Genomic DNA, 26,567 nt, shown 5'->3' with positions numbered 1-26,567 from the left:
TACCCCCTCCCTCGCTGCAAGTTAAAAATAATTCTGTATTATCATTGATAGGTAAAGTTTTCTTTTACCAAACCACTACCATCTACAAAGTTCTTTTATCAGTTTGTGCTGAAAAACCCCAACATTCCTGCTGTATAACATCAGAAGTACAAAGAAAACACATCTGATTAAAGAGACACTCAGATGTTCATACATTTGTTCAAACCTGCCATAAACATTAATAGCACTAATTAAGAACACATGGAAAAACCACTACACACAGGTAACGTAAGAAAACAGTCCTGTACAGGACTATCCTGTATCTAGCTTACTATCCTTGTGTGATGTTTGCTGAGTCTTGGAATAACAGCTCACGAGGTCACAGTAACTCCATATGCAGTGGTTCCGAAGAACAAGTTCAACACTCTTACAAATGAAGTATGTGGTTTCTTAAAAAATTATTTTAAAGGAAACATTAAACTTCAATTAGAAGCCCATGTCAAACAGTTAAATTGGGACCTTTTACAGTGTCCACAATCCACAAGATGCAAAGCTTCTTTTAACTATGTATAGTAAAATATTTTAAAGTTTAAAAAACTGCACATGTCAAAAACTGGAACTTACTTTAATGAGATTAGCACCTCCTTTTTCACAACCAATATGGTATTTCTTCTCAGGTGTCTGGAATGCTAACAACTCTTTTGTTACTCCAAGATGACCCTCTAAAATAGTTTCTTCGACACCTGTTTCCCCTGTTCTTTTTACTTCATCCTGCCATTTAGAAGAAAATTAGGATACTTGAAATAATATATATTTACCAAGCTTAGAACTGGACTTAAAAACAAAGCAGCAAAAAGCTGATTGTAAGAAATAAATTGATCCTAAAACTTACCCTAATTCTCTTAAGCCAGTCAATTTCATTATTGAGAAGAACTTCAGCATTGGGTACGTTAATATTGCTGTTGTAAGCATAATTAAGAAGGTGTCGTAAGAGAGTGAAGTAGTCTCCAGAATGCTTAGCTCTCTCTCTTGCAGTACTCTATGTAAACCAAAAACAAATGATATAGAATTCATACACGATTCTACTTATAATGCAATACTAACATTTTCCCTAAAGCTGGATGTAAATACAAAAGAAAAGAAGTGTAAGGCAATTTTTAACTTTTTGTAAGTTTACAGTCATATCTAACTGTTAATGAATGACTTCTGAACTATTTTAGTAGAAATTTCTATACATGAATGGGAAACGAACAGAGAAGTAATCAAATGTTCAAGAAACACAAGCACACAGAATTGAAAAGCCCTGGCAGGCCCAGTAATAGGTGGCACTAAGCATCTATCTAATCTGCTAATGATTTTTACTTGAAGGTTAGAATTCACTGGAGATCAATTGCATAAACGAAAGCTTATTGTTCATGTTCTTATCAGAAAATGCAGAAGTCCCTTTCCCCCTCACCTAACTCAAATGGAAACTGACTGTGCTGCTTGCCTGTAGGTTCAAAAAGGAGCCTATACTTTAATGACTTGTTAACAGCGATTCATCTTTTCTTGCAGTATTTTGTCTTAATACTTTTTACAGAAATTCATTTTGTGCTGAAGCCTTTACCTCTAAAAACTTACCCCTAGAACAGTAAACAGCAGGGTAATGAAGAAAAGGAGAGGTCTCTGTCCCATGCAACACCTGGTAGCCATTAAAAAGAATTGCTCCTGTGCCATCTGACGAACAGTTCTGGAAATCATTTAATAGAAACATTAAATTCAATCTCCTTATCCAAACAGGGCATTAAAAAAACAATTAAATTTGTGCTTATCTGCTCAATGCCATCTTCTGAAACTGGACATAATATAAGGAATGAGAATACTTTTAATTATTCGCTACTTATCATATTGTTTCTCCTTGCAGTGAAATTTTAAGACACGAGCCACTATTACAAAACCCATTCCACACATCAAATATTTAAAGGCAAAAGAAACTTATCAGCACACAGCCACTAAACCTTTGCAACTGCCAGCAAATATTGCATAACACAAGCAGTGTGCAACCCTACATTTTTTCTAATCAAGCACTAGCTGTGTCTGAAAGACAAAATAGAGCCACCCTAGTAAAACTGCTCTTATGTATCGCTACAGCAGTTTTGTAAGCATCTGTGATCAAAATTTATCACTAGTAACTAGAAATGAGAAAAGATGACCCTCTGACAATTCAAGTGGCTAGAATTAAAGGAAATTTTTCATCTAAGAACTTAATCTAACCACTGGAATAATGTGGGAATGGATAAGCTGAAGAGGAAAAAAATACTTAAGGCAAACCTTATTAATTCAATTTGTAAAATGGTCTGAGCTTTGTATCTTGTAAAAAACTGTTACAAACAATTCCACTTGGGTGGGGAGAGAGTACAAATCAATATTGAACTTTATGAAAGCATCTCAACATATAAAACCCTGAGATTTACAGTATATTTTTGGTGCAGCTGTCATCATTTTCTGCCCAAGAAGTCACTGTGGAAAGCTCATGAAAGAACCCTATTTCCTTCAGAGTTCTTTCATGTGCAGTTAACTGTGCTTCAAACACTTGCAAGAATGACCATGAGGTCAGAGCCAAGACACACCTAGCTGAGCACCCTGTCTCTGGGATACACCTTGAAAACTGCACAAGACTGGAAGCATGCAGTAACACTGCTCCAGAATATTCTCTCAGCTTCTATGAATTTGTGGTTCAGAAAGACTACCAAAATCAGTATTTCATAGCCCTCACTGGACAAATTCATGAAAGAACCCCTCAAACTATTTTGAAACTGAACGTTTACACTGCTTAAATGTTATGCTCAAGAAATTCTTATACAAAGGAACACTATTCTCTAGTTGTTCTCCCTTCGCTACTGATTTTAAAGGTCTCTGTGGTATTCTCCTCCCACCATCTATCTCTTCTCCAATATGAAGTGCCCCAAGCTATTCAGCTGTTCCTCAGATGGAAGTCATTTCAGAGCTCTGATCTCCCTCATCACCCTTCTCTGATCTTTGCAAGTTGCTTTGAGTTACAGAAGACCATAGGGTGGAGAGGGTCTGTTTTGTTCTTAGTAACACTTGACATTTTATGGGACCCAATTGCTGAGCTGATGTTTCCTAAAACTTCTCATAGAAATTTCTTTTAAGATGCAACCCTTCAACATCACATACACACTCCTCAGGTCCATGCAGTTAAAGGCAGAATGAAATAAAGATGGTGTTTTCCGAAAGTGAGAAATGACCGAAGAACCACATACTTCATACTGTTATGTCTCTAAGGAGTATGCAGTATTTGAACACAAGTACTATATTTTCATGAGGCTGTAACAATCTAAGAGCTCTTGAGGAACCATGGCAGGGATGCAGCTGCCTAAATGCAGGCATTTAGGTGCCATGTTAGACACCATGACAATAGCATAAAGCGGTCAGATAGGATACAAATGGCACGATGAACTCCCACTCGTCTGGTGAAACGGAGGCATCTGGCCTCCAACTAAGGCAAGGCAACCTGAATCCCATCCTACTGATAGCTCCGGGATACAGATTTCTGTTTAGTTAACAGAAGTCAGACTCTTCAATGGGCCTAAGTGCCACTGCTTTACGCAGGCAGTAAGAACTTTTATTTATTTGGGCCACATACGTGTGATTACCAAACACTTTGCAGCCATCAGCAGAATACTTCTGGGTTCCAGGATCATTTTGGATTAACTGTTCAGCTATCTACTATTGACTAACCAGTCCTGTATTCAGGAGTCACCACTATAAAATCAATTAGCTTGGAGAGTAAGAACTGCTCTAGTATTTAGTATTAAGCATTTTGCATTCTGTTTTTCCATTTATACGTTATACGTAGCATAGTTCTGCTATGAGAAAACAGCAGAAGTCCCATACAATCTCAACCACTGAAAGAAACAAAAAAACCCCAAAAAACATCTGATCTCTTCCAGAAAGATCATATTTATAAGATCAGATCTTGATCATCATTGACTTTTATGGTGCACCAAAAACATTTTCTCACTTGCATATTTTTGCTCACATTGTTCTCTGATTGAGGATAGGCGATTAGAAAACAATAGCTGAAAATTGAGGATATTCAGAATTTTGGCTGGTATTTGCTAAACTCTCTGCACTGCAAACACTAATCTGTTTCCACACTCATTCAGAAGAAGAACTTTCTTTTTAGCTTACTTCAACTTCACTGCCTTAATTTTCAAAATGGTCTTCCTTTTCTACTCATATTTATGCTATTCTAACATGCTCATCATATTAGAATGAGAACATGTTCATCATGTAATAATGAACAGTTGCATTCTAAGTGAGATTATCCTATATATCAGAAGTTTTATAAGCATGAGAGAGAGCTCCTGTACTGACAGTATGAACTGTTTTCCCATACAATAAATTCAGCTCATTTCCCATTCTGGTGGAGTAATAAAGCAGAGATAAGGAGCTGAGCAGCAGTTCCCTTGGGTAAGAGAAGCCCTTAAAAATTTTATCCCCTCTGACAAAAAAACCCACATAAACACCCTATCCATTAATGCTATTCTTTATTTTAAAGGGCAAAAACCTAACATACATGCGGAATCAATACACTGCTGTTCCGACTTGGACTGACATGCCAACAAAATTTGGAAAGAAAAGCCCCAGCCTGGGGACATATCTTGTTTCTTCTAATATTTTATGAAGAAAAGTACAACCGTTAACTATTGACTAGGCATAATAATATGATATCATTGGGATCCAAATGTTCAGACAACAAAGCTGAAATCGGCAAGAAAAGAAGAGACTGGCAAAACCATGACAAATATTCCCACCTGTAAATCAAGACTGTAGGTTTTGCTAAAAAGACATTCTACCTCCACCACAAACTGCGCTGGCAGAACTTGCACAATGAAATTCAGAGTCTAAACTGTTTAAGATTTACAGATTTAGAAGTTCCCCATTTGAACCAACAGTTCACTTCCTTAAGGAAATATGACCAGAACAGAGAAATCCTCACAAAGAGCATCTGCAGTTTTCAGACTGAAAGAGTGTAACAAGTGTTGATACCAAACACTAACTGAAATACACAGAAATGCTGGTTGACACTTGAATTGTCAATTAAATTCCAAATACAATGCCCGAAAGTCTGATAGCTGGAGTGAAATTTAATATTAAAAAATTATCACCCGTTACTTATATCATAGTAAAAAACCTCACATGTAAAAAACAAATCTAATATCTTTGGACACACATTAAAAAAAATATCAAAGGATGGGGCAGCACTGACACTTGCCCATGCTATTCAGCTGTGCTGGTACTCCAAATCTGACGTATAACCAACATACACTTACTGTCAAAAAAGGAACTCTATATCAACTGCTGACAGTTTTAAAAATAAAATTTAGTGATTTCTTAGTCATCAGCCTTGAAAGTTACTGAAACTAGTGAAAGACAGCTTGTTTGTAAAACTACAACATACATTTGTCAGCATGTTTTGTTATACTTCTCTAAGTGATAACAAGCTTCAGTGAAGCTGAAAATTTAACATCCTATACCACAAGTTGCAAACTAATAATGTTTGTGGGATTCCAATAATACCACACCACAGTTTCACCAATGTGTGCAGATAGTTGATTGTGAAGTGATACTCTGATGATGCTATTGATCCTTTTGTTATGGTGCATATTCCTGAACATAAGACTTTTCAACCTGTTTTACCCAGAAAAGTAAAAAACCCCAAAACATGGTGCTGAAATTCTGACCCCATTCACCTGAGAGTGCCACAATCTGACTCCATTAAGATGTACTGAAAGGCTTAGACAACGTCACTAATTTCTGATCTCTGCCATTTTGCAAACTTCAAATATTCATGGAACTAACGCAGACAGATCTTACAAAACAAATCTTTAGTAACAGTTCAAAGTACTGTTAACTAGGTTTAATAATAACATACAAAAACTTTCCACCTGGATAGCGGTAGAAAACAGTGGTCTAAAAACACCCCACCCCCCCCCCCAGCCCAATACTTCACATTCCAGTTTCAGATGGGCTAAAAGTCACAGGACAGTGTCATACAAATGCTGTATTGTGCAGATGCTGTCTAAGGAGATCTGCAGGAATAGCTTGGAGATAACAAAGAGATCCCTGTACTCTATGGCAGGACTGCAGGGCAGCCTGAACTGCATCGCTCTTGGCAGCTCCCACTGGCTTTCCCTGTCTGTCTGTCCCCACTGCTAATGGTTCCTCCAAGATGCTACTACTGAACTAGGTGACGGCGCTATGTGAAACACGAGTCACATGAGGACTCACAAGCATACGATGCCAATTCAAGAAAACCAAAGGAATAAATCTTGACTGCCCCCTCTCCTCAAATTTCTCGTACTGTATCTTGTCTTTAGTCATCAGAAAAAGTATAAGAAAGTTGTTCTACACCTACATCACTTTAAATATTCTAATGTAGTGAGTATTCACATAATTTCTGAAAAAACATGAAGTACCTATTATTTCATTCTATATAAGTAGCACATTATCAGGCATCCATCTGGCTTGATAATATCCCCCTTACGAGTACAAAGAAGATGGGACTAACAGAGCTATCACTTCAGGATAGGTACCCAAATTACAGATTTATATTGCTAAACAATAAATTAAGACAAGTGCAGAGAAAGATCATTTAAATACCAAGTTACTGCGCTGTTTAGACTTCATATTTATTTTGAATTGTAAAATAACGTGATAAAAAATCCCAAAAATCCACCACCAAAACTTACTTGCTGTGACAGTGCAATAGCAAATCAATGATAAACATCTGCCATGCCTTTTCTTTACTGAGTGCATCCAGTGCCGTTGGAATCAAAGCAAAACACAAGGTCATCACCTCCAATGCTTCACAGCAAACTTGTTCATCTTCTATGTCTGGTTCATTTCCTGCATTTGTCTGTGAAAATAAACAAAAGAGCATAAAGTGGGTATAGAAAAAAAACCTGAGAAACCCAACTGGCTCCAAGGTATACACACCAAATACAAACACAAACCACAGATTTATATACCAAATGTGTATATACCATCAGTGCCAAGCATTTTATGTACTCCACTCAGATGTGATTCAAAGCACTATGTGGGATGGCCTGAACTTCCAGTACTGTTTCTCAAAGGAGGATTCCAAGCATGAACTTAAGGATCCAGAAGTTAAATAGGAAGCTTGTAGGCAAAAGTTTTATCAGTTAGTACTGCTGTTGGGTTTTTTTTTTGTTGGATTTCATTTTTGCTTTTTAAATAAGGTATTTTCCTTTACTACTCAGAACCTGGAGTTTAAAGCTTTGGAAACAGTTACTACTTAAACAGAGAAAAGCCACAGTGCTGTATAATTCATCAAGAAATCCAGTTTTACAAATCTTTGTTACCAAAAGCTTCTTAATAATGCTAGAATTTATTCAGCACTACACTTTTTCAGAAACATGTAACAGCTAAACCAGATTTCAAACATAGTTACCATGGTGATTTTTGAAATAGGAAAGAATATTTAATTGGTATATAGGTTACTCTTTCAATTAAACACTCGAATCAAGTGAGTTGATTTTGGTACATTTTTTCCAAAATAAATACTTTGACAATAAAAAGCAAGCCCCCTCCTCCATCCAAGTAAAATTAATTAGCTTGAAGTTCTGAAGAAACTGAAGGTGAGCAGGTTTCAATTTTAATTCATCGGTAATCATGGCTGCAGGCTAATAACATTAACTAGAGGCATAAAGCAAGTATTTGTTTTATATATGAAGAGATATCAAGGTTAAGTAGGCAGAAAGAAGGGATTACTATGCAGAAGAGATAACTAATTGTGAACAGCAGCAGAAAAGGACGAAGTGTATCTCAATCTTGTAACTGACGCAGTATTGTCTTGCACAACAGCTAAAAATCAGAGACAGTCACTACCACTGCAACAGGAGGATGTGGCAATTCTGACACATCTAAGATACGAAAGTAAAAGCAGAATAATTTCAAGAAGTTCAGGACTGCACCTGCTCTGCACTGAAGCCCTTTTTAGAAAAGAAAGTTATTCCTGCATGGGTGCAGGGATCTAACAGAAACGCAAAGTGCATTTTATACTTTGTGAAGTATTTCCCTATGCTCGGGCACCAAGAGCTGATGGGGTCTGTACAAGCAGCATACTTGCAGTTTTCTAGGTGGGTATGGGCCTTCTCTGAGCTAATAAGGAAATGGCTGTTTGACACCACTGAAAGTTGCCATGTTTTCAACCACTGACAGGACTTCAATACCAGAACGTTTTGAGGCAGGAGGCAGAAGAGACTCCATGAAAGTTATGCTCTCAAAATAACTTATCTTGACTTTAAAGTTTGATTGAATTTACCAGAAGCTTCTTAAAAGTGCCCACAACATTCTTTCAGAAGTCATACTTGATGGGACTACTCTGAAATGCCTCTTAAGATCATTTACCATAGCTGCCTTTGATGTTTTTAGGAGCCCTGACATGTCATTCCTCATTCCACAAGAATCAGTGTGCTTTTGTTCTTAAGGTAACATTTAATGATAAATCTCTACCCTACAGACTTACCAGAACGCTCCTATGACCTATGAGTTAAAAGTCTAAGGTTTAGTGGTCAACTTAGAAAATTGAAAACATTTTTCTCAAAATCCTTTGTCCTCTAAGCCAAGTGTTTGCCGGACACTGGTACACTCATCCTCCTAACTGCCGTAAGAATTTCTTCCTCTCATCTATAATCAAACACAATTCTCCTAGTTTCAGTGCATGTGTTTTCTTGCATCATATTCCTCTATTTCTGTGATTCTTGAAATAACGTTAAAGGAGAGGAAAGTAAGTGTACTTTTATTCCCATGTCTTAGTACTTCCACAATTTCTTCCTCTTTCTTATTTCTATTTTTCCACTTCAATTTATTTCTCTTTTGCATACCATAAGCAAAATGCAGCTGCCACTTATTACAAATGTCTAAGTGTCAGTATTAAAAAAACACCCAAAAAACCCCTTTGAAGCATGACTGATAATGCACAGCTTAAATTTCACCTGTTTTAAAACTTCAGCAGTTTGAAAGTATTTTTACAGAACTTAACTATATGATTTTCACCCAGAAAAGAAGTCAGAGAACATCATTTAGGTATATCTTCCTTTAGGTGTATTTTCTCTAGTGCACCGCTGCTCTTAAAACATCTAATGTATATATGAGCGTATCTTCACGGGCTTGGACTGACATGCTACCTAAACCACCTATTATATGCAATTTATCACCTCAAAAAACCCCAACCAACCAACCCCCAACTTATTCCACTAAGAAGTCACTCTCACAGCAACAGAAGCAGATGTCACTATGTAAACTAAATTGAAAGGTGTTGCATTTTGCCAAAGTAAATATTCTTCCTCTCATGGATCATTTAAGCACAATAGCTAATACACAAGAACAAAGCCTCCCTATATAATCCTTTCCCTTTCACTCTCAGGCAAGTATTGATGGAGTACTAAACTTGATTTTGTAAGATGAACAAGAGAAGATGCTTAGAGAACAAAAAAAGTATTTTTCTAAATCACTGCCAAAATACATGCTATTTCGTGTAACTGTAAGCAACATTTGTTAAACACAAAGTGTGTAGTAACATAGTAATATATAATCCCGACTTCAAACTACTTGCGTAAACTATATGTGAAACCATGAGGATGTTTTACATATCTACATAATAAAAGGAAATAAACTATACAGGATTAGCTATTATTTTCTTTTACCAGTGCTTCAGTGCTAATTTCAGACCAATTAGCTCTTGTTTCTCATTCTAGACTGCACATAAGCTTTAAATAAACTTGTGTATAATAGACCTTTTAAGTTTAAAGGTAAGAAAAATTGGCACTGCAAGAAATGCTTCTTCCTTATTTAGATACAGAATCTAAATGGGCTGAAAACATACTACAGCAGCTTAAAGAACTGGTGCATTTTTGAACTGACACCAGATTCAAGTTACAAATAGTTACTGAGAAAAGGAATTTGGAATAGAAAATTAAACTGTGGTACGACAATTTACAGGTACTAGACTTCCAAATACACCATCACCAAGACACCTACTGAAAAAGCTCATAGCACTTTAAGCCTGACCTGGCTGACAATGTACCTTTTGTAAACAATGGAACAGTTTATACAGAACAGAAGTTGCTTAGGAATCCTTACCTTTTCATAGATTTTACTGATTTCTTCATTCGAGCTGAAAACCAACTGAACTGACCCACAACCTGATGCCCAAACAATTTTTTGTACTGCCCTAATAACACAGATATCGGGGATGTATTTTGAAGCCTGAAAAAAAAAGGAAGAAAAAATAAATAACCAAAGCAACATTAAAATGCAGTTGCAAATTACAATACAATGGATTCTAAACTCCTAGAAATCTATTTTCATGGAAAGTTTAAGATTTACAATTAAATTTACAATTAATTTTTCATTAAACAGAAAAAAAATTTGTTATCTTGAAAAAGCATTTGTACTTCACTTACATAACATCTCATTTTTTAATAGAAAGTAGCATATATGTTAGATATATCACAGAACCTTAAATCTTAATGCTACAAGAACCAGGAATTACATTGAAGTGAGCATTTTTGATAAATAACCAGCAACTCTTTGATTCTGAGTAGTATTTAGCAGAATCTACCAACTTCAGTGCTAAAACATTCTTGATTTTTAGGGAAAAAACAATAAACCACCAAGCATGCATCTGGAAGGCAGACAGCCTCTTAAGGAATGCAGAAAGTTGAAGTTATTTTAGGGTTTGTCCCCACCCTGATATTTATTGTGCTAGCTGACAGCTTGTTAGACAAACTGACACTTATCAAGTAGGCAATTAATACATAAAGGGATTGTTCTATACTCCGGTTATATAGGGTTTAGAATTAGTAGCACAGATCACGTATCTTATGAATGCAGACTCATTTCAGTGTTTTGGGCATGGTCTCAATTAACACACAGTAGTTTCTCCTGATACACATACATTTCAAAACATACTACAACTGTCATTACTTATAGTTAATATATCAATTTCAAAAAAACCCCAAACCTATCTGGAATCCATATTCAAAGTAGAACTGTCCAGAAAACAGGCAATCTTAAAACAGATGGTAAACAGTTCCCAAAAATTTCACACTTCATTTTGCTAATGCTTAGACAATAAAAAAAGAGACTCTAAGAAGCTTAACTTACAAGCTAGCTGTATCAGGAAAGCTGAATGATACGCATTCTTGCTACTGATATGTATATTAACAGTAGTTACAAGAAAAATAGGTATTTCACCTTTGTCACAAGCAAAGCAACTTTACATACAGTAACAGCACCACAAGGAAAATCAGTCACACAGAAAAATAACCTTTTTTTCAAACCCTGAAGTACTAAGCTTTTTTAAAAAAGGTGAGAAATTTCTTTCTGTGGTGTAGTCTTCTGTCTGGCCTATGGAAAACTGTGTGAGATTTATTGTCTTTAAAATTGTGAGGTCAGTTGAAAAGAGCCTTTCCCCATCAAAAGAAAAAAATATCTTTCAAAGGCAAACTACAATTCATGTGAAATTTAGATACACAGCAGTTTTCACTACTTCAGAAGATTACAGACAATAGTTTCAATAGCAATACTTTTGAAGAAATTCAGATTTTGTTTGCTTTGATGTGCCTGGTGAAAGAATTTATTTTATTAGAAGTCCTCCAAAAAGGACAAAGGCACAATTAAAACCCTTTCTTCATACCTCACCTCAAAAGACATTTCTTCTGTGTAAGGAATTTAACTGAATCAAGAGTTCAACTTGCTGATTTTACACATACAATCACCTATGGATGCAATGCCACCACTAATGGAAGGCAGATGGGTCAAGTCTTGCAGTCTCATACATTGTGCCTTCTTTGGACACTGATCTATCATCAGAAGAAATAGTTTACTTTTCAATGTTTAAGATGATAATACAAGACTACTTTTATTTAAATAGCTCAGAAACGTTTTGGAGATAGCTTTGCAGAGCGTAGAAAGATAGTATTCACTGCTTCCGCACTGGAAACTAAGGGATCCCAATTCACTATAGAAGATGAAGTTGCAGTAGTCCAGATTTTAGCTTCTGCTGAATTCACCGATGTATTCACTAACATGACTGACAAATCCAAATGGGGTTTGCTCATACCATACAGATAAGACTATCATATTTGCAATGCACGCTGTTTAACCCTACTGAGCTCCACAATCCAATTTTTCACTTGTACCATTAATGCATTTTCAATATATAAAGATACACTGGCAATGATCTGAGTTTTATCTTTCAGCACTTAAAAATCACAGCCAAAATTTAAGAACTCCCTCTCCTTTTCTGTGTTCCTCTTCAGGAAGAGAATGCTACTCAGAAACCAAAACATAAAAGAGCAAAAAAAGAAGCATCACAAAAATGTTTTCAAAATACCCATTAATTTCTTTAAATCTATTAATTCTATAGAAACATCAGATTTCTAAAGTTCTGATTTAAGTATATGTAGCAATATTCACAACCCATTAAAGAGCTTGTATACAGAACCTGCCTAATTCACTTAAGTCCCTTTATGCTATTAGACACTGAATTTCATAATTGCATATGGAAACAATTAATTGAATACTTCTAATTAGATAACAGCCTACGAACCATATGAACATTACCTAAAATGTTTCATGACATTTTAGAAAGAAAATTCATGTCTTACAAAGGATTTAAAAAGAAAAAAAAAGATACTACAGGAATAAAGGTCATACAGAGACGAGTTCACTAACCTCATCAGATATTTGCTGTGCAAGACGTATTGCTACATTTCTTAGCATGCATTCTGAAGTTGGATTAGGAATGTTTTGTAGGGCATTTTGTAGCACCACTGCCTGGTCATGCGTAGCCTGGTTTATCTGGAAGAAAGTATTTCTTATACTTATTTTTACATGGAAAAAGGAAAGCAAGAAGATACGAAAATCTAAAGTTACTTGGAAAGGTTTGGTAGAAGTAGTCAAGATCCTGGAAGGAAACTGCAAACACCAAGAAAAATAAGAAAGACCCCTCATTTTCAAATAGACACCACTGCATCTGAAGACACTGTATACTACAGTGTACAATCACAGAGCACAAGTAGTTAAGAGCAGAGGCACTTGCTTAAGACTACTTAGGTTTGGGGGTTTGTTTTTCGATCAATTATTTCAGGTTAACAGAATGTTTAGAATTACCCTGTCTATTGAGGCAGGAAAGAAAGGGTTTGCCAAAATAATGGGTCTCCCTCTGGATAGCTAACAGTGTCCAGACAGAACATGGCTGCAGTATTCATTATAGTAAAGTCCACTTTAAACATTTGATTTGGAGCACTCTTGAAGAATTCTGTTCTGAATTAATTCCTCCTGTTCTTTCTCATGCTTTCACAACAGAAACAGCAGGAAGACTAGTTTTTATCTTTTCTGTATTGGTTTGAGCATCGAGTTCCTTCTTGGACTCACAGAGCTTCCTAGATTCGACAGCTGAAATCTAAAAAGCTTGTTTCCTTCTCATACTCCAACTTGCTTGAAAAGATTTTGTGCTGCAGTTACAAATTAAAACTTCTTAAATGTGAAGTTTCTTCATTTTCTAGTATCATTTCATTCAAAAAACCTGTCTCAAACACTACTCAAAAGACACACTGTGAAGTTGTTCTGTAAAACCTGGCACTGGTCACATCCCTTTGCTTTGTCAGCCTCACTAACAGACTTGATTTGGGGAGCAAAATTACAGAACTCCCATTGAAGACTAATAGAGCTTACACAGTCAATTAGCTATCGGAAGCAGACTGTAAATGATCAAGCACAGTATGTATGGGGGCAAGTCAGCATTTATGTACCAGAACACTATATTTAACAACATTACTGATTCAACTTTCTATGAAAGCAAGGAAGAAAATAAAAATTTGAAAGGTCCTAGTGACAGCAGCAGACTGGTAACTGGAAGACTGCAGTCACATCACCTTGGTTACCTCATTCTCTTACGTACTGATAGAAAGCCAAGACAGAAAATTATGCTGTCGTACTTATTCTTTAGATAGAAAGGTATTTACAAGTCACACATCCATCCCAAGGTGTAAACTTATTGGTGCTGCAGCAACAAAATCATCAAGACCGAAGTCCTTCAAATAGGATGAGGACGACAGCAAGTATAACTGTTTTTTTCCAACAAATTGGTTAAAATAAAGTTATATGTTTGCAACATTAAACAGGGTATATCAGCAGGCATGGACAAACATTAATGCATCCTAAGTGGTCAGCACAAATCTGTTTCAAACGGTACTTCAAGACTGTTACGTTATCTGTTTCCAAATTGCCTTTTGAATAATCATCAGAAGAAAACAGGGCAGTAAAATTTACTAATTTTAAACAGATGGATAGGGTGGAAAACATGCTTGCTTTAAGATGTTTCTATTATATTCTAACACGAGACATGAAAAGGAATCTTCACCTCTTCATCAAGAGTTTTGATTTACTTGAAAAAGAATGAATCTGGTATCTGCCAACAGATGTAGCTAACCAGAACAGGTATTTATTTTTCAGACATAAGAGGAATGTAGTTCTCTGCTTCAGAGATGAATCTGAGTAACCATTCTGGAAGAAAGTGCTCTGAAACGGGGCCCTCTATTCTTGAGTATAGGTTGATAGCTCAAGCCCTATTTGAGATGGAACCTCACGAAGGAAAAAACAAAAAACATGGGAATACCTGGAAGTAAATGTCCAAGAAGGACAGCAGTAAATTTCCGTTTCAGGGCTCTATGCTATATGCCTACTGTAAGAGGGCAGGAATAAAATCTTTACTCACAACATACATGAAACCTACAACTATAGTCATATGAGATCACAGTTCAGAACACCTGTGTTACACCTTCCCTTCTCAACTCTGAGAAATCTTAGCGTAGGACACCTTTCAACTATCAACACTTAATTTCTCTGCAAGAATGTCATACAAGCAACGGACAGAATTAGGTATCTAGCAAGCCAAGGACTTATTTTTGTGTAGAAAAAGGGCTGGCATGACTCAACATCAGTTCTGTTGTTTTATGCTCTAATCATAAATAGGAGATATATAAAATTCAAAGCACATCCTTCCATAGACTCAACAGCTCAGAACAACCAGAATTCACATCCTTCTGGGATAGATGTACTTGAAAACGGAAAAGTTAAAAGAAAACGGAAAATACTGACAATCATGCAAACCATTAAAAATCATATATAGGAGCAAGTAGATCTCACACCAACTCTTCTACAGCCAGAAAGAAACAGGATTTGTTTAGTGAGTTGATATTTTTTCAGAATCAGACAACATTATCTGAAAGTACCATGAGTTCTTGACATGCAAGTCACTCAAAGAGACTGTCAATGGAGGGTAGCAAGATGTTGCTGTGGACAATATAAAACCCAGTATAATGCTATTTTGCAGCAAAGATGATTTGTATTACCGGTGAAATTGTACTTGTGCCTTCCACAACTGGCTGACAAGCTTCTGCCACAGCTCGAACATGGCCATATCCAATTGCTGTTAGCAATAATTTGGCTATTTTTAGAGCGTTAAGGTAGGCACCCCTTCGAGTTTCCATGTCTGCATTTGGCAGGAAGTTATTTCTAGTCAGCATGCTCAACACAAGAGGCAAACCACCACTTTTTAAGAAGTTGTATTGGAAGTCACTGGCATCTTCTCCCAGAGGTGCGCTGGCAGGCATTAACAAGGCATAAACTACCTGTAGAACAGAACACAGAGTTAACTAACAGGAATGCACTAGCTTGACTACAGATGACTTAACATGAGACTATGCTGGAATACTACTTAAGCAATGCTTTGACAGCACTGGCCATACACCAGTTTACCAGTAACAACTGAAAATACTTAACAATTTAATTTCAATTTAACCTAAGAATTTAATCTTAGGCTTCCATAATGTTACAGAAAGGATTCTGAAGAAAGAATTGAAGATTTTTAAAGAAGAGGCAAAGCATCACAAACCTCTGTTAGATACAGCACTTGTGAGGCAGAAGGACCAAAGAACAGAGAATCAAGGGATGGACTAAGGCTGCTTTCCCCAAGCTTTGCGTGATCTAAACAAATAGCTCTTAGTTTCTCAACCGTAGTGTTATCTGCAATGAAAACACAACATTTTGTAACAAAACTACTCCAGAACAAGTCAGTAGCATTTACAATTATAAATCTGAAAAATTAAGTGTATCAGAAAGGTTGCAGAAAGTGTTAACTGACAGACAAGATCAGACTATCAAGTGTTTTGCAATGGCTACTTCTGTCAGTACTGAAGTCATCCTATTAAAGCAATGCTACAAAACTACTTCACAATACCATCCTCTCCATTTTCACTGCACTGTGGCACCAAACTCCAGCACCAACTGCAATCTACACAACTTTGTTGACAGAGAAGAACTAACTACTTGGGAAATACATTGGGAAATACATTTACAATTACAATTACTATCAATAAATTAACAGAAAGTAGAAAATATTCCCATATCTTCATTCTTATGTAACAGGTGGTAACTTATTATACAGGATATTACAAGATAAACCAGATAAAAGTAAGTTTTACCTGGTGGCATGAGCTTCATAAGAACACGCGCTCCATCTCTAAGAGGTGGCATATTTAGGCTACTGCCCAAGTCTGCAACTTGCCAAAGAAAAGAGATGTATCGAGGATGCAGTGACATTATCTTAAAATAAGCAAATTAAAAAAAATCCCATTAGTTAAAAACCAAGTGTAGGGAAAAAATGCTTTTAAACTGTTCATTTCAGAATATGCTTACCACTCCAGGCAAACAGCTTTCAACTTCTGGATTTGGACCATCACTGTAGTGATTGCCATGGTTGCCCGGAGAACCAGTTGAGGAGTCAGAAGAACTATCTGGACTTGAGGGCATATTAGAATTTATCTGTGTAAGCTTAGCCGTAATTAGCTGAAAAACACAACCACAGTTCTACTATTATGCAAAAATTAAGATTCTTTACTAAATAATCTTCTGATTTAATGTTAAAGACATAATACAAGGAGGAGGACTGGAACTATTTCACAAGAATAAGTTATCCCATGCATGGTATTTTTCAAGCATTTATAAAAGGGAAGCAACATCTGAATTGACAATAATAATCAACCTGCAACACTTACCGTTTTATCTTTGAGATTCAACTGCCCAATTAATTTTCTATCATCTGCAGGGTCCACCAGCTCACCACCAATGAAAAGTTCTACTTTTGTGTGTGCACTATTTGCTTTAATACGATTGAGAATACAACGCCGTACTTGGCCAATTGTGTCATTTGTATGAGACCAAATATCCAAGTCTTCCACCTGTCGGCCTTGGTTTGGAAAACGAACTACCAGTGTGATATGTTTACCACGGAAAGCTCTGAAAGTAAATAAACCAGGTAAAGTTATTTTGTCCTCATGAAATAAATTGTTTTTCCTGCTGTATTTTATATTGCAGGTATTTCAACATCAAGTCTTTACATATGGTGATAACATCAGATTTTGTGAAAGCCCCAGCAATTATGCAAATACAATAGAGAACACTTTTTCATAAAGAAACTTCTAAGCCGCCACACTCTGCACAAGTGCATTAAACATATGGTCCATTTTACAGTCAGGTTAGGGACATTGACAGAATTTTAATAAGTATCTTATGAAGTTTTAGATCTTTTCTCTGGCTTGTAAATTTTCTGATGAAAATGTGCAAATAGAGATCAGACTGGCAACTCTGTTTTGCTCTCTTAGCCAAACAACTCTGTTTCAAATACACCAAGATCAGAGAAAGCATCAGGTCACCAAGTCTTAATGCCTTCTCTCAAAAGCTGTTAAAAGTTTTATATTAGAAAATCAGAATGCTTTTCAAAAATTTAAAAAGGCCAAAGAAAGAAGAAACGTTTTCACACTAGCAGTTACCATATTTCACGCAATGACAGAAACACATTAGGAGACATGCCCAGATAAGCCTAAGTAATCCCATGCAACAAAAGGCGGCAAAAATAGCTCCTTGCTAACAAGACCTGTGAAAAAAGTTAGTCTAATCAAATAAGGAGCCTGTATCAAAAAAGATGCATTTGCAATCAACAAGAGAACTTACTTGTAACTAATCAATCAATATATGCAATAGAAATGCTACAGGAGCACTGCAAATTACTGATGTATCATAAAGAAATAGCAGTCTCTTCGATTTTCTTCACAAAAAGGACATTTAATATAAGGGGACAACAAACCCCCACCATATCTAAAATTATGTTTGCTATGGATTTATGATGCAGCTATTTTAGTCTATTTCTTGGGCATTTTTGAGACTTCCTTCCCACAGAAACCAGCTACTAACACTGGAACATTTAAACAGTTTTCTGTTCTGCTTTCCTCTCTCAGGAAATAAAGTATTTTGTTTGTGAAAACATCTACCCAACACTGGATTTAAGCCCTTCTTTAACTCTCTTTGGTACACAGAAAAAGGAAGCAGCAGCTTAAACTTAGTTTAAGCTAAGTTTTTACTCAAGGACAAGAGCAAAGGTATACAAGAAAATAAATATACTGCAAAATGCTGTTCTTTTCTTCCTCTTTTTATAAGGAATTTACACAGAATATTTCACTTAGAGATAAACCTAAATTTAAACTTGCAAAGTAAGATTAGCATCTCTGTAAACAACTCTGAAAGACGAAGTTATACATGAACATGTTTTCTGTATGACAAGACTATAAAAACAAAAAAACTTTGCCCATGCTAACTTAAAGAATGGTATTGCTTGTAAATAATTATCTTAAAAACCCCAAACATGTCCAGAACAATCTCGCCACAAGGTAAATTGTGCTAGTTATAGAACAAAACACCAGAAACTAATTTATTCACAGGTCTGTTGTTCTTTCCATATATGCCTGTATCTGCCTGATGTTTCAAATGATTCTTTTTTTTTTACTACAGATCAGATTTTCACATATTAGCACAGAAAATGGAATTTTGTAACTATAAATACATTCCCTGAATAGAAAACCTTTAGAATGTAAAAATCATAAAGATAGTATTTTAGCTAACAGAAATAAAAATCACAGTATTGCATCTTCACACATACCTTGACATAGGTAGAATAGTTCTCTCTTCATGGTAATCACTGTCACATTCATTTATATACTCTCTTAAAACAGTCAACACTCTCACCATTCGTATTGCTTCTTGTCTTGCACAATTGATGCTGTCTTTATCTCCATCCAACACACATAATGTATCATACGAGGCTTTTAGACGATCAAAACAGGACTGAATGAAGTCTTCATGAATCACTACCTAATTACATTAAAAAACCCAGTGCAATTAGAAGAAATATTAAAACACATCTTTTCAGCAGGATAATCCAATGGTAGAAGTAAAAAAACAAAACTAAACCAGCTAAGCTACTCTATGAAGCTGTTTTATTCCACTTTACAATAAACTGCCATCAATAAATAGCTCTAATTTAGTATGCGCTTCAAAAATCTTGCACGTCATCAGTAGCTCTAACTGTACAGTGCAAACTTGCACTTAAATAGGAAAAGTGAAAGTCTGCACCGAGAATACTAAATTGGACTTGGTCTTCTCTCCTCAGGCTACGTCAGCTAGAGATTCTTTAACAATCTAGTACAGGTTAGCTTAACTTACACTTAAGAGTGAAACCAGAACATTTACAGACCACCAGAACAACTATTCTTCCCCCCCCCCCCCCCCCCCAATAACCCGACTCCAGATACACCCTTTTCCTGCATAAACTCAGAGATAGATCTTGAGCTAGATTCAGTATATAGTGGCAGCTGCAACAAATTTCTTTCTTCTGCCCAAAATCTAACATCTCCTTGCTCCTGACCTAGACTGAGACATAACCTATAGTGTCACTGCAAAAAGTCTGCAGTGTCTCCAGGGAGCAGTCTGCAATAGAAACATTAACAGTCATAGCTATGGCAGTAAACTGCAATTCAGCAGCCACTTTTCTTAGAGGTAGCTCAAGATCAGAGGAGTTACCAGCACAATAAAACAAAGTACTTTGTGTGTGACTGTTAAGTAAATCCAGCGCTTCCTGGAAGTGTCAGATCTAACCATATGCAGATGGACAGATCTATGCATGCTTAGTAAGACCAGACCTATAGCAAGAAAGAAGCATACAGCCCATCTAACAGTACAGTAAGATATAGCTTCAATGGTGGTAAATGCACCACCAGAGCTGCTGCGCTGCATCTCGCAGTCCTAAAGACTATGAAAAATGTTTTTGAGGACAAGTAAGAAAACGGGAATTTTAAGAAATACGACTGGCAAGCTACCAATTGGAGATTGTCTGGAGGACAATGTTTGTTCCCACCCCAACCCACCCCCAATTTGTGAAATCCCAACAGTTCACTTCCTCTGACCTTTCAGAAACTCCCTCTTCTCTATGTCCACCAAAATGCTGCTCCCAACAAATATTAACGTAGGGAGGTAATATCTGATTTGCCAGAGCTCAGTTTGACCGTTACATGGAAACTCTGTGACCCTTTGTAAGGGACATGACATAAAAAAAGATGACTTTCAGCATCACAGTTTCTTATAATGAGCAAGACACAGTGTTTCTCAATTAAAATTTTATCTTGCTCCTTTTAAGTCAACAGCAAAATTTTCATTCACTTAAGCAAAGCAAATTCCAGGCTTGATTGTCCTAATTAAATTAGTTATAAGCACCAGAGTTTAGCTTAGCTTGTGACAACACTCAACAGACCCACCCAGTGAACATGCTAATACAACTAATTATCACAATTGGAAGTTCTGCAAAAAGCTACCTAAGTACATATGACCTGGTTTTTAAGTAGAAAGAGCAAACAACAGATCAATTTAATAGGAAAAATATATCAGAGTTCAGTCTGCAAACACCAGAAAACATTCTTGATTCTGCATGTGATCAGAACCTGATGGCTGGACTCAGGAGTATACTCTCCCAAAGCACAAAACATGAAAACATGTTTTCAAAGCTTTCTAATATAAACATATAACCAAATTGAATTTTGTCACTGTTCTTCTATCATACTGTATTCCAGTTATCTTGTTGCCTTTTTTTTTTTTTACCTGATTAACTTGTAATCTTGGGCCAAGATTGGTATAGATTTCTTTAAGAAGATCTATTGCTCTGTTTGCGATGTCATCATTTCCCTGAATCACAACCTGTCATTTAAAAAAAAAAGCATTAGAACATCTTAAAACTTTCTGGTATAAAATTAAAAACCCCAAACAACTACATAAGTATCTTTATGTAATAGTATGTCTAATTATTTTATGCGGTGAAAGTGACTGAAATGCTTAGTTACAAAACACAACCAACACAACTTACACTAAAGTTCATTATGACTCAAAATTAAGAATTAACTAGTTTAAACTTCAGAATTAGCAAAAAAAGCCCATGTTTTATAAACAGAATAAAAGTAGTGTTTATATATTCATCTTCACATTACATTTCCATTTACACTAGTTTCAGAGAATAAGGCTATTTTTTCAGATGCTTGAACACCAAAGACTTAAACCCAGAATTTTAAAGTATTTAAATGGCTGTGAGTGGGTGGAAGGGTAACAGGCAAATGAGTTCTGTTTCTAATATAACAACTTAAATTTTAATTACTAGCCACCAGGTCTGAAAACAGCCCTTACAGACAATCCCTGCAGGACACTGAGCTGAAGCTTCACGAGTTCTGTCATGCTGCCAAACAGCAGGGCAGATCCAAGTAAGTTGATTCCCACAACTAAAACATGCTAGCATTACATGGGCACTTTGTAGAGAAACACTATGAAAACTTATTTGTATAAAACCTGTGACCTACTTTGGTTTTAACTATTATCACCATAATTGAAACAACCTAACCCTTCAACAAGCCACAGCCAAAATTACTGAAGATTGCCACTTTATACATGACAATCATGCCACAGTGCACTACTGTGGGTTCTAATGCAGCTCTTTAAAACTAGAAATACTCTGAAAAAAATTAAGATTCAACTAAGATACTGATGTTTGTCACAAACAGGTTTGGCAAGCTTCAGAAAGCTACAGTCTACCTATTGAAAAAACTATAACCATATAGACAAACATTTGTGAAATTAAGATGAAGAATTAGACAAGCGATCGCTTGGTCTAATCTCAAATCACTCCACTAGAATCACCCTGCTAGAATGAAAGGTAAGAACAAACTTATAAAGTGCACAAAACAAAGTTTAATTCTAATGTGTGTGTGAAACCTACAGATAAGGATTATTCCAGCTGAATTTTTTCTTCAACAGTACAGGCAAATTTTTAATCTCATGTGCATACACAAATATACTTGATAATTCAAATAACCTTCCATTAAACATTAGTCTGCAAAGTTACCAACTTGCATACTTGTGGGGAAGACAGTGGAGTCCAACATCCATACATTCCAATTGAAAAAGCAGTATTTTGTAATTTCAGTCTGTAACCAATGAATTACACATTCCTAAAAATATGAGACTGAGAAAGACTTAGCAGTTAATCTTTCAGATGTTTCCTCCAATAAACTCACCCTCCAAAGGTAGTCTAATCCTATTAATTCCAGATCATCCATCATATAGGCTCTTCTCTTTGCTACTAGCTTTCCTTCTCGACAGTTCACAGCTTTGAAGAAACGTTCAAAACATTTCATTCCATTTTCTGTTAATAGGGAAGGATCCAGCTGAAGCACGTTATTTTCAAAGAAGTCCTTATTAATGTCAGGGTCTAAGTCTGGTTCATCCCCCATTAGTTTGGAATACCATTTAAAACAGGCTTCACGATCACAAAGATAAACCGCATTTTCAGCTAAACACTTCCATATTTGCTTCGCCTGAGGGGCACAGAGCCACAGCTGACCATCCTTCAATAAAAATCTTGAGCAAAACAAAGAGACAATTAACAGCACTTTACAGGTAATAGACACCTAGAGTTACAGTTCAGTAAAAAGTACAGGCAAAAAAGTGAAAATGCATATTATACAAGTATACATTATAAGGATGACTTTGAAAACTTTATTTACATCATCAGTCCACTCAATTAGCCCCATGATTTCTTAGTAAGTTTGACTGGATAAAAACCTCACAGTCCAAATAAAATAAGGAATAAAACTTGCCAAAAGAATCTTTTACACAACACCACCAAGCATTCTTTACATATTACACAAGCAAGCAAATGCACATCTAACGTAAACTATTTGGTTTAAAAGTCAGGTCACAACATAAGACATTAAATTACTTCTGCAATAAGTCACTATGTTTTAGCACTCACATTAGCAAAATCACAAAATACCTATCAATTCTATGTAACAGTCAGAAGCAGAAGTCCGTGAACTGGGATTTTTTCCTTTTATTGAAATAAGTTTTTCATTTGTGTTAAATTATTATTAAAGACTTAGCAAGAATCTCAATTCTGAGAGCTAACACTAAGAATGTTCCAGGAAGAACAAATGGTAATCAAAGTCCTTCAGAATACAAGTGAACTTAAATTTAGGGAAGTTACAATTTTGAACATGCAGGAGTGATAAATTAAGTCTGCTGTCCATATGCTACCGTATAATTTCATTAAATAGTTGTTTAACACTTCCAATTTAATTCATTAAAAATTGTGGTAAAATTTTAAAAAGTAAAAAAATCTCCCTTAGAAAATGAGTAAAAAAATAATTCAGAACTTGACACTTCATGTATTTTTACTTGTCTAAAAAAGGTTAAAAACACTTAAGAAAAAGTTGAGAGACATAGTCTAAAAAGCATCAACATACTGCAGCTCTGTGATGAGCAGAGATCCTTTGTTTTTTTATTTTACTCAAATAGCTGCTGATCAAAAAGTAATACAAAAACTTTTTTTTACTCTAACCTCATTTTTAAGGCTCAGCTGCTGACAACCTAATCAGTGCCTGACAGAAGTATCAGTGTATGATCATGGATTTAAATCTGGTGTGATACAACAAATAAGAACACATGAACATGTCCCTACGTGGAATATTTTAAGTTTTCAGCTACGTTACCCCAATATGTATATAACTATCCACATGCGTATTGCATTCAAGTTAATAGCGTTTGGCACGCAGACAGAAAAAGCCCATACAAATCAGTGTAGAATCAGAGCCTTGGATTGCAAAGATCCTGAAAAATTTATTTGAATTTTCAAACACTAGCATAGAAGACCCTGGGGGGTGGGGGTGGGGTTGCAGATGATAAAACAGATGAAAACACTCAGTGTATTTTGCATCTGAGCTTTGAAAAGTTCACACAGCAACTTAAAGCTATGTAGGTAACAAAGAGACCGGGGACTTGTTTGTTTGTTTGGAGTATTTAAAGTATTCTCACAGAATTCAAACAAATGACCAAGTTAAAACTAACCGTAAGAAGTTAAGTCTCTCCTGTACTTCCTGCACATGGCTGTATCTGCTTCCTGGTCTTACAGTTTGAGGATCATATTCACCATGCTCTGTAATTATAAAAAGTTTTGTTAGCCAACAGAGTCAGAAAAGACATTCTGAATCCAAAGGACAGGACATGTTTGAAGACTTGGTAGCCTGAATATCATTAAAACTATTCAAAGACCAATAAATTTTCAGTAAGGTATATGAAAGTAATTATCAGCAGCCTGCTACCAGGTAATATTTCATCCTACATTAAAACAGGTATAGGCAAAGACTACTGGAGGTGTATCATCAAATCAACAATCACGTGCAGATATATGTGCTCATCATTCAGTACAATGAAAGCATTACAGAACAATTAAGAACCAACATCCTACTTATTTGAATCAGTTTTTCCTTAAAGTTGTCAGTTTTAAGTTAGTTGGGATAAAAGTATGTCAAGCATATGAATCAGATTATCCAGTGTTTTTTCTGAGGATGCTTTAGTTTTGTTACAGAGTATCTTTTCCAGAATTTCAGTTTCCCTTTTTTCCTCTCCAGAGGAAATCACGACTCTAGTTCTGTAACACTTTTCTAAGTAGATGCATACGTGACATCACTTAGATGAGGAAAGCATAAGACAACTTTATTTACTGCAAGTTTCCAAGTACAAAAAACAAATGCCCGTAATACTGACAAGCTGGAAATAGTAGTAAGGTAATGTGAAAGTCAGTCAAGAAGTCTTTCTTTTTACTTTTACCTGCATTTTATCAAGTTTCAGCATATTTTGCTTAACAAGCAGCTGTTTGCGTCACAGGAACTTGGTGTGGGTTGGTTTGGTGTTTGCTTTGCTTTTTGTATTGAAGAGATACAATCTAGATCTGTACTAACACTACCTTGAACTGTACTAGTAATATTTCATCATGACACATGTTCATTATGACAGCTCCAGCATAAACTAATTAATGCTGTATTTCTTATTTGAAAAGGTAAACAGATTGCATTTAACTAAGATGACCCAGTTGTCGGAGACTATCATGACAAAATCCAGACTCTTAGTGAAATTTACCTTCAGAACTGAAAATCTGTATCTCCTATTATATCAGAGGGGAAAAACCCCACACCAAAACAACTGTCTAACAGCTGAAGTGCACCATCAGTGTTTCAAAATTAAGAGAAAAAATAATTGTCATAAATACTGCTCTCTGCATACAAGTGCAAATGGTACATTAGCTTATAAAAAACAGAAAACAGAAGACTAGTAGTTAATGAGGTCTACAGAACAGGAGACCTCATTATATTACATTATATTCATCAGATATATTTCAAAAATTTAAGCTTAATGAAATTAGCATAAATGAGCAATTACCAAAACAAGGAATGTGAAAAAAATTCTGAAGAAAAAAAGTAGCAGAAAAAATATTATCTAAGTAATATAAGTAGAAAACGTGAAAAATATGCTGTGGGTTTAGCAGAAGAAATGATAAAACTGATTATTTTAGCTGTTGAGTGAATGGGTTGGGTTGTTTTTTTTGTTTGGTTTTGGGGGTGGGGGTGTTCTTTATTTTCACTATGGGGACTATCTGGGAATAGAGATTAATTCACCGACACAAATGTCAACAGTTGCAATGATAGAACAATTAAAGTATTAAAGAAAATATGTATATACAAAAAAATTCAGTCTCCCTAAATATTCTCCACCTCAGCTTCCTTCTACATTTACCCGATTTATTTTCTATACTGTGCATCCCACAGTAAGTCCAAGTGTGATCTCCTTAAAAATTCTACATACAAGAGAAGAATGAACAGAGAAATTATAGATCAAAAAATGGCTGGCTGAAAACTTAGTAATAAACACACATAGAAGATAGCAGATCATTTGGCACAATTTCTACAAATAATTAATTTCATCGACACTATGTACTTCTTTTTTATTACTTCAGTGGATAAAGGAGAACTGGCTACCAAGAGTTAGGAGGAAAGGGTGAGTTCAGTAGAAAAAAAAAAGTCATAGATTACAGAAAAAAATCTGAAACAAATTAGGCGCTTTTTTAACCTTAAAAAGGCAAACATACAGAAGGGAGTATGACAGAAAAGAATATGCATTAGTAAATAACAGGAGAATACGGACACTGTTCTCCATCACAGAACACAACTATGGAGGCCTTCAAGGAAAATAAAGATATGGCAGATTCAACATTTTATTTCAAAAAA

The 26,567-nt window shown here is 35.7% G+C and overlaps 1 protein-coding gene across 2 annotated transcripts in view; it reads right to left on the bottom strand.

The window, feature by feature from the left end:
- Positions 1-26,567, bottom strand: part of USP9X (ubiquitin specific peptidase 9 X-linked) — a 106,324-nt gene that overhangs the window by 24,301 nt on the left and 55,456 nt on the right. For both annotated transcript variants that reach the window (XM_055802311.1, XM_055802312.1), the window contains exons 15-29: positions 24,352-24,439; positions 22,524-22,866; positions 21,064-21,159; positions 19,073-19,284; positions 17,136-17,376; positions 16,777-16,926; positions 16,563-16,683; positions 15,974-16,104; positions 15,432-15,710; positions 12,751-12,876; positions 10,153-10,278; positions 6,738-6,904; positions 1,600-1,708; positions 872-1,018; positions 604-750 (exon numbers count right to left, since the gene is read on the bottom strand). In XM_055802311.1, the coding sequence (XP_055658286.1) occupies positions 604-750; positions 872-1,018; positions 1,600-1,708; positions 6,738-6,904; positions 10,153-10,278; positions 12,751-12,876; positions 15,432-15,710; positions 15,974-16,104; positions 16,563-16,683; positions 16,777-16,926; positions 17,136-17,376; positions 19,073-19,284; positions 21,064-21,159; positions 22,524-22,866; positions 24,352-24,439 (2,483 nt within the window). The remainder of the gene's footprint in view (positions 1-603; positions 751-871; positions 1,019-1,599; positions 1,709-6,737; positions 6,905-10,152; positions 10,279-12,750; positions 12,877-15,431; positions 15,711-15,973; positions 16,105-16,562; positions 16,684-16,776; positions 16,927-17,135; positions 17,377-19,072; positions 19,285-21,063; positions 21,160-22,523; positions 22,867-24,351; positions 24,440-26,567) is intronic.

The sequence above is a fragment of the Falco peregrinus genome, chromosome 4, assembly GCF_023634155.1.
Source record: "Falco peregrinus isolate bFalPer1 chromosome 4, bFalPer1.pri, whole genome shotgun sequence".
NCBI classification, from domain to species: Eukaryota; Metazoa; Chordata; class Aves; order Falconiformes; family Falconidae; genus Falco; species Falco peregrinus.
The sequence above is the reverse complement of the archived record's forward strand: the minus strand, read 5'-3'. Positions and strand labels throughout refer to the sequence as shown.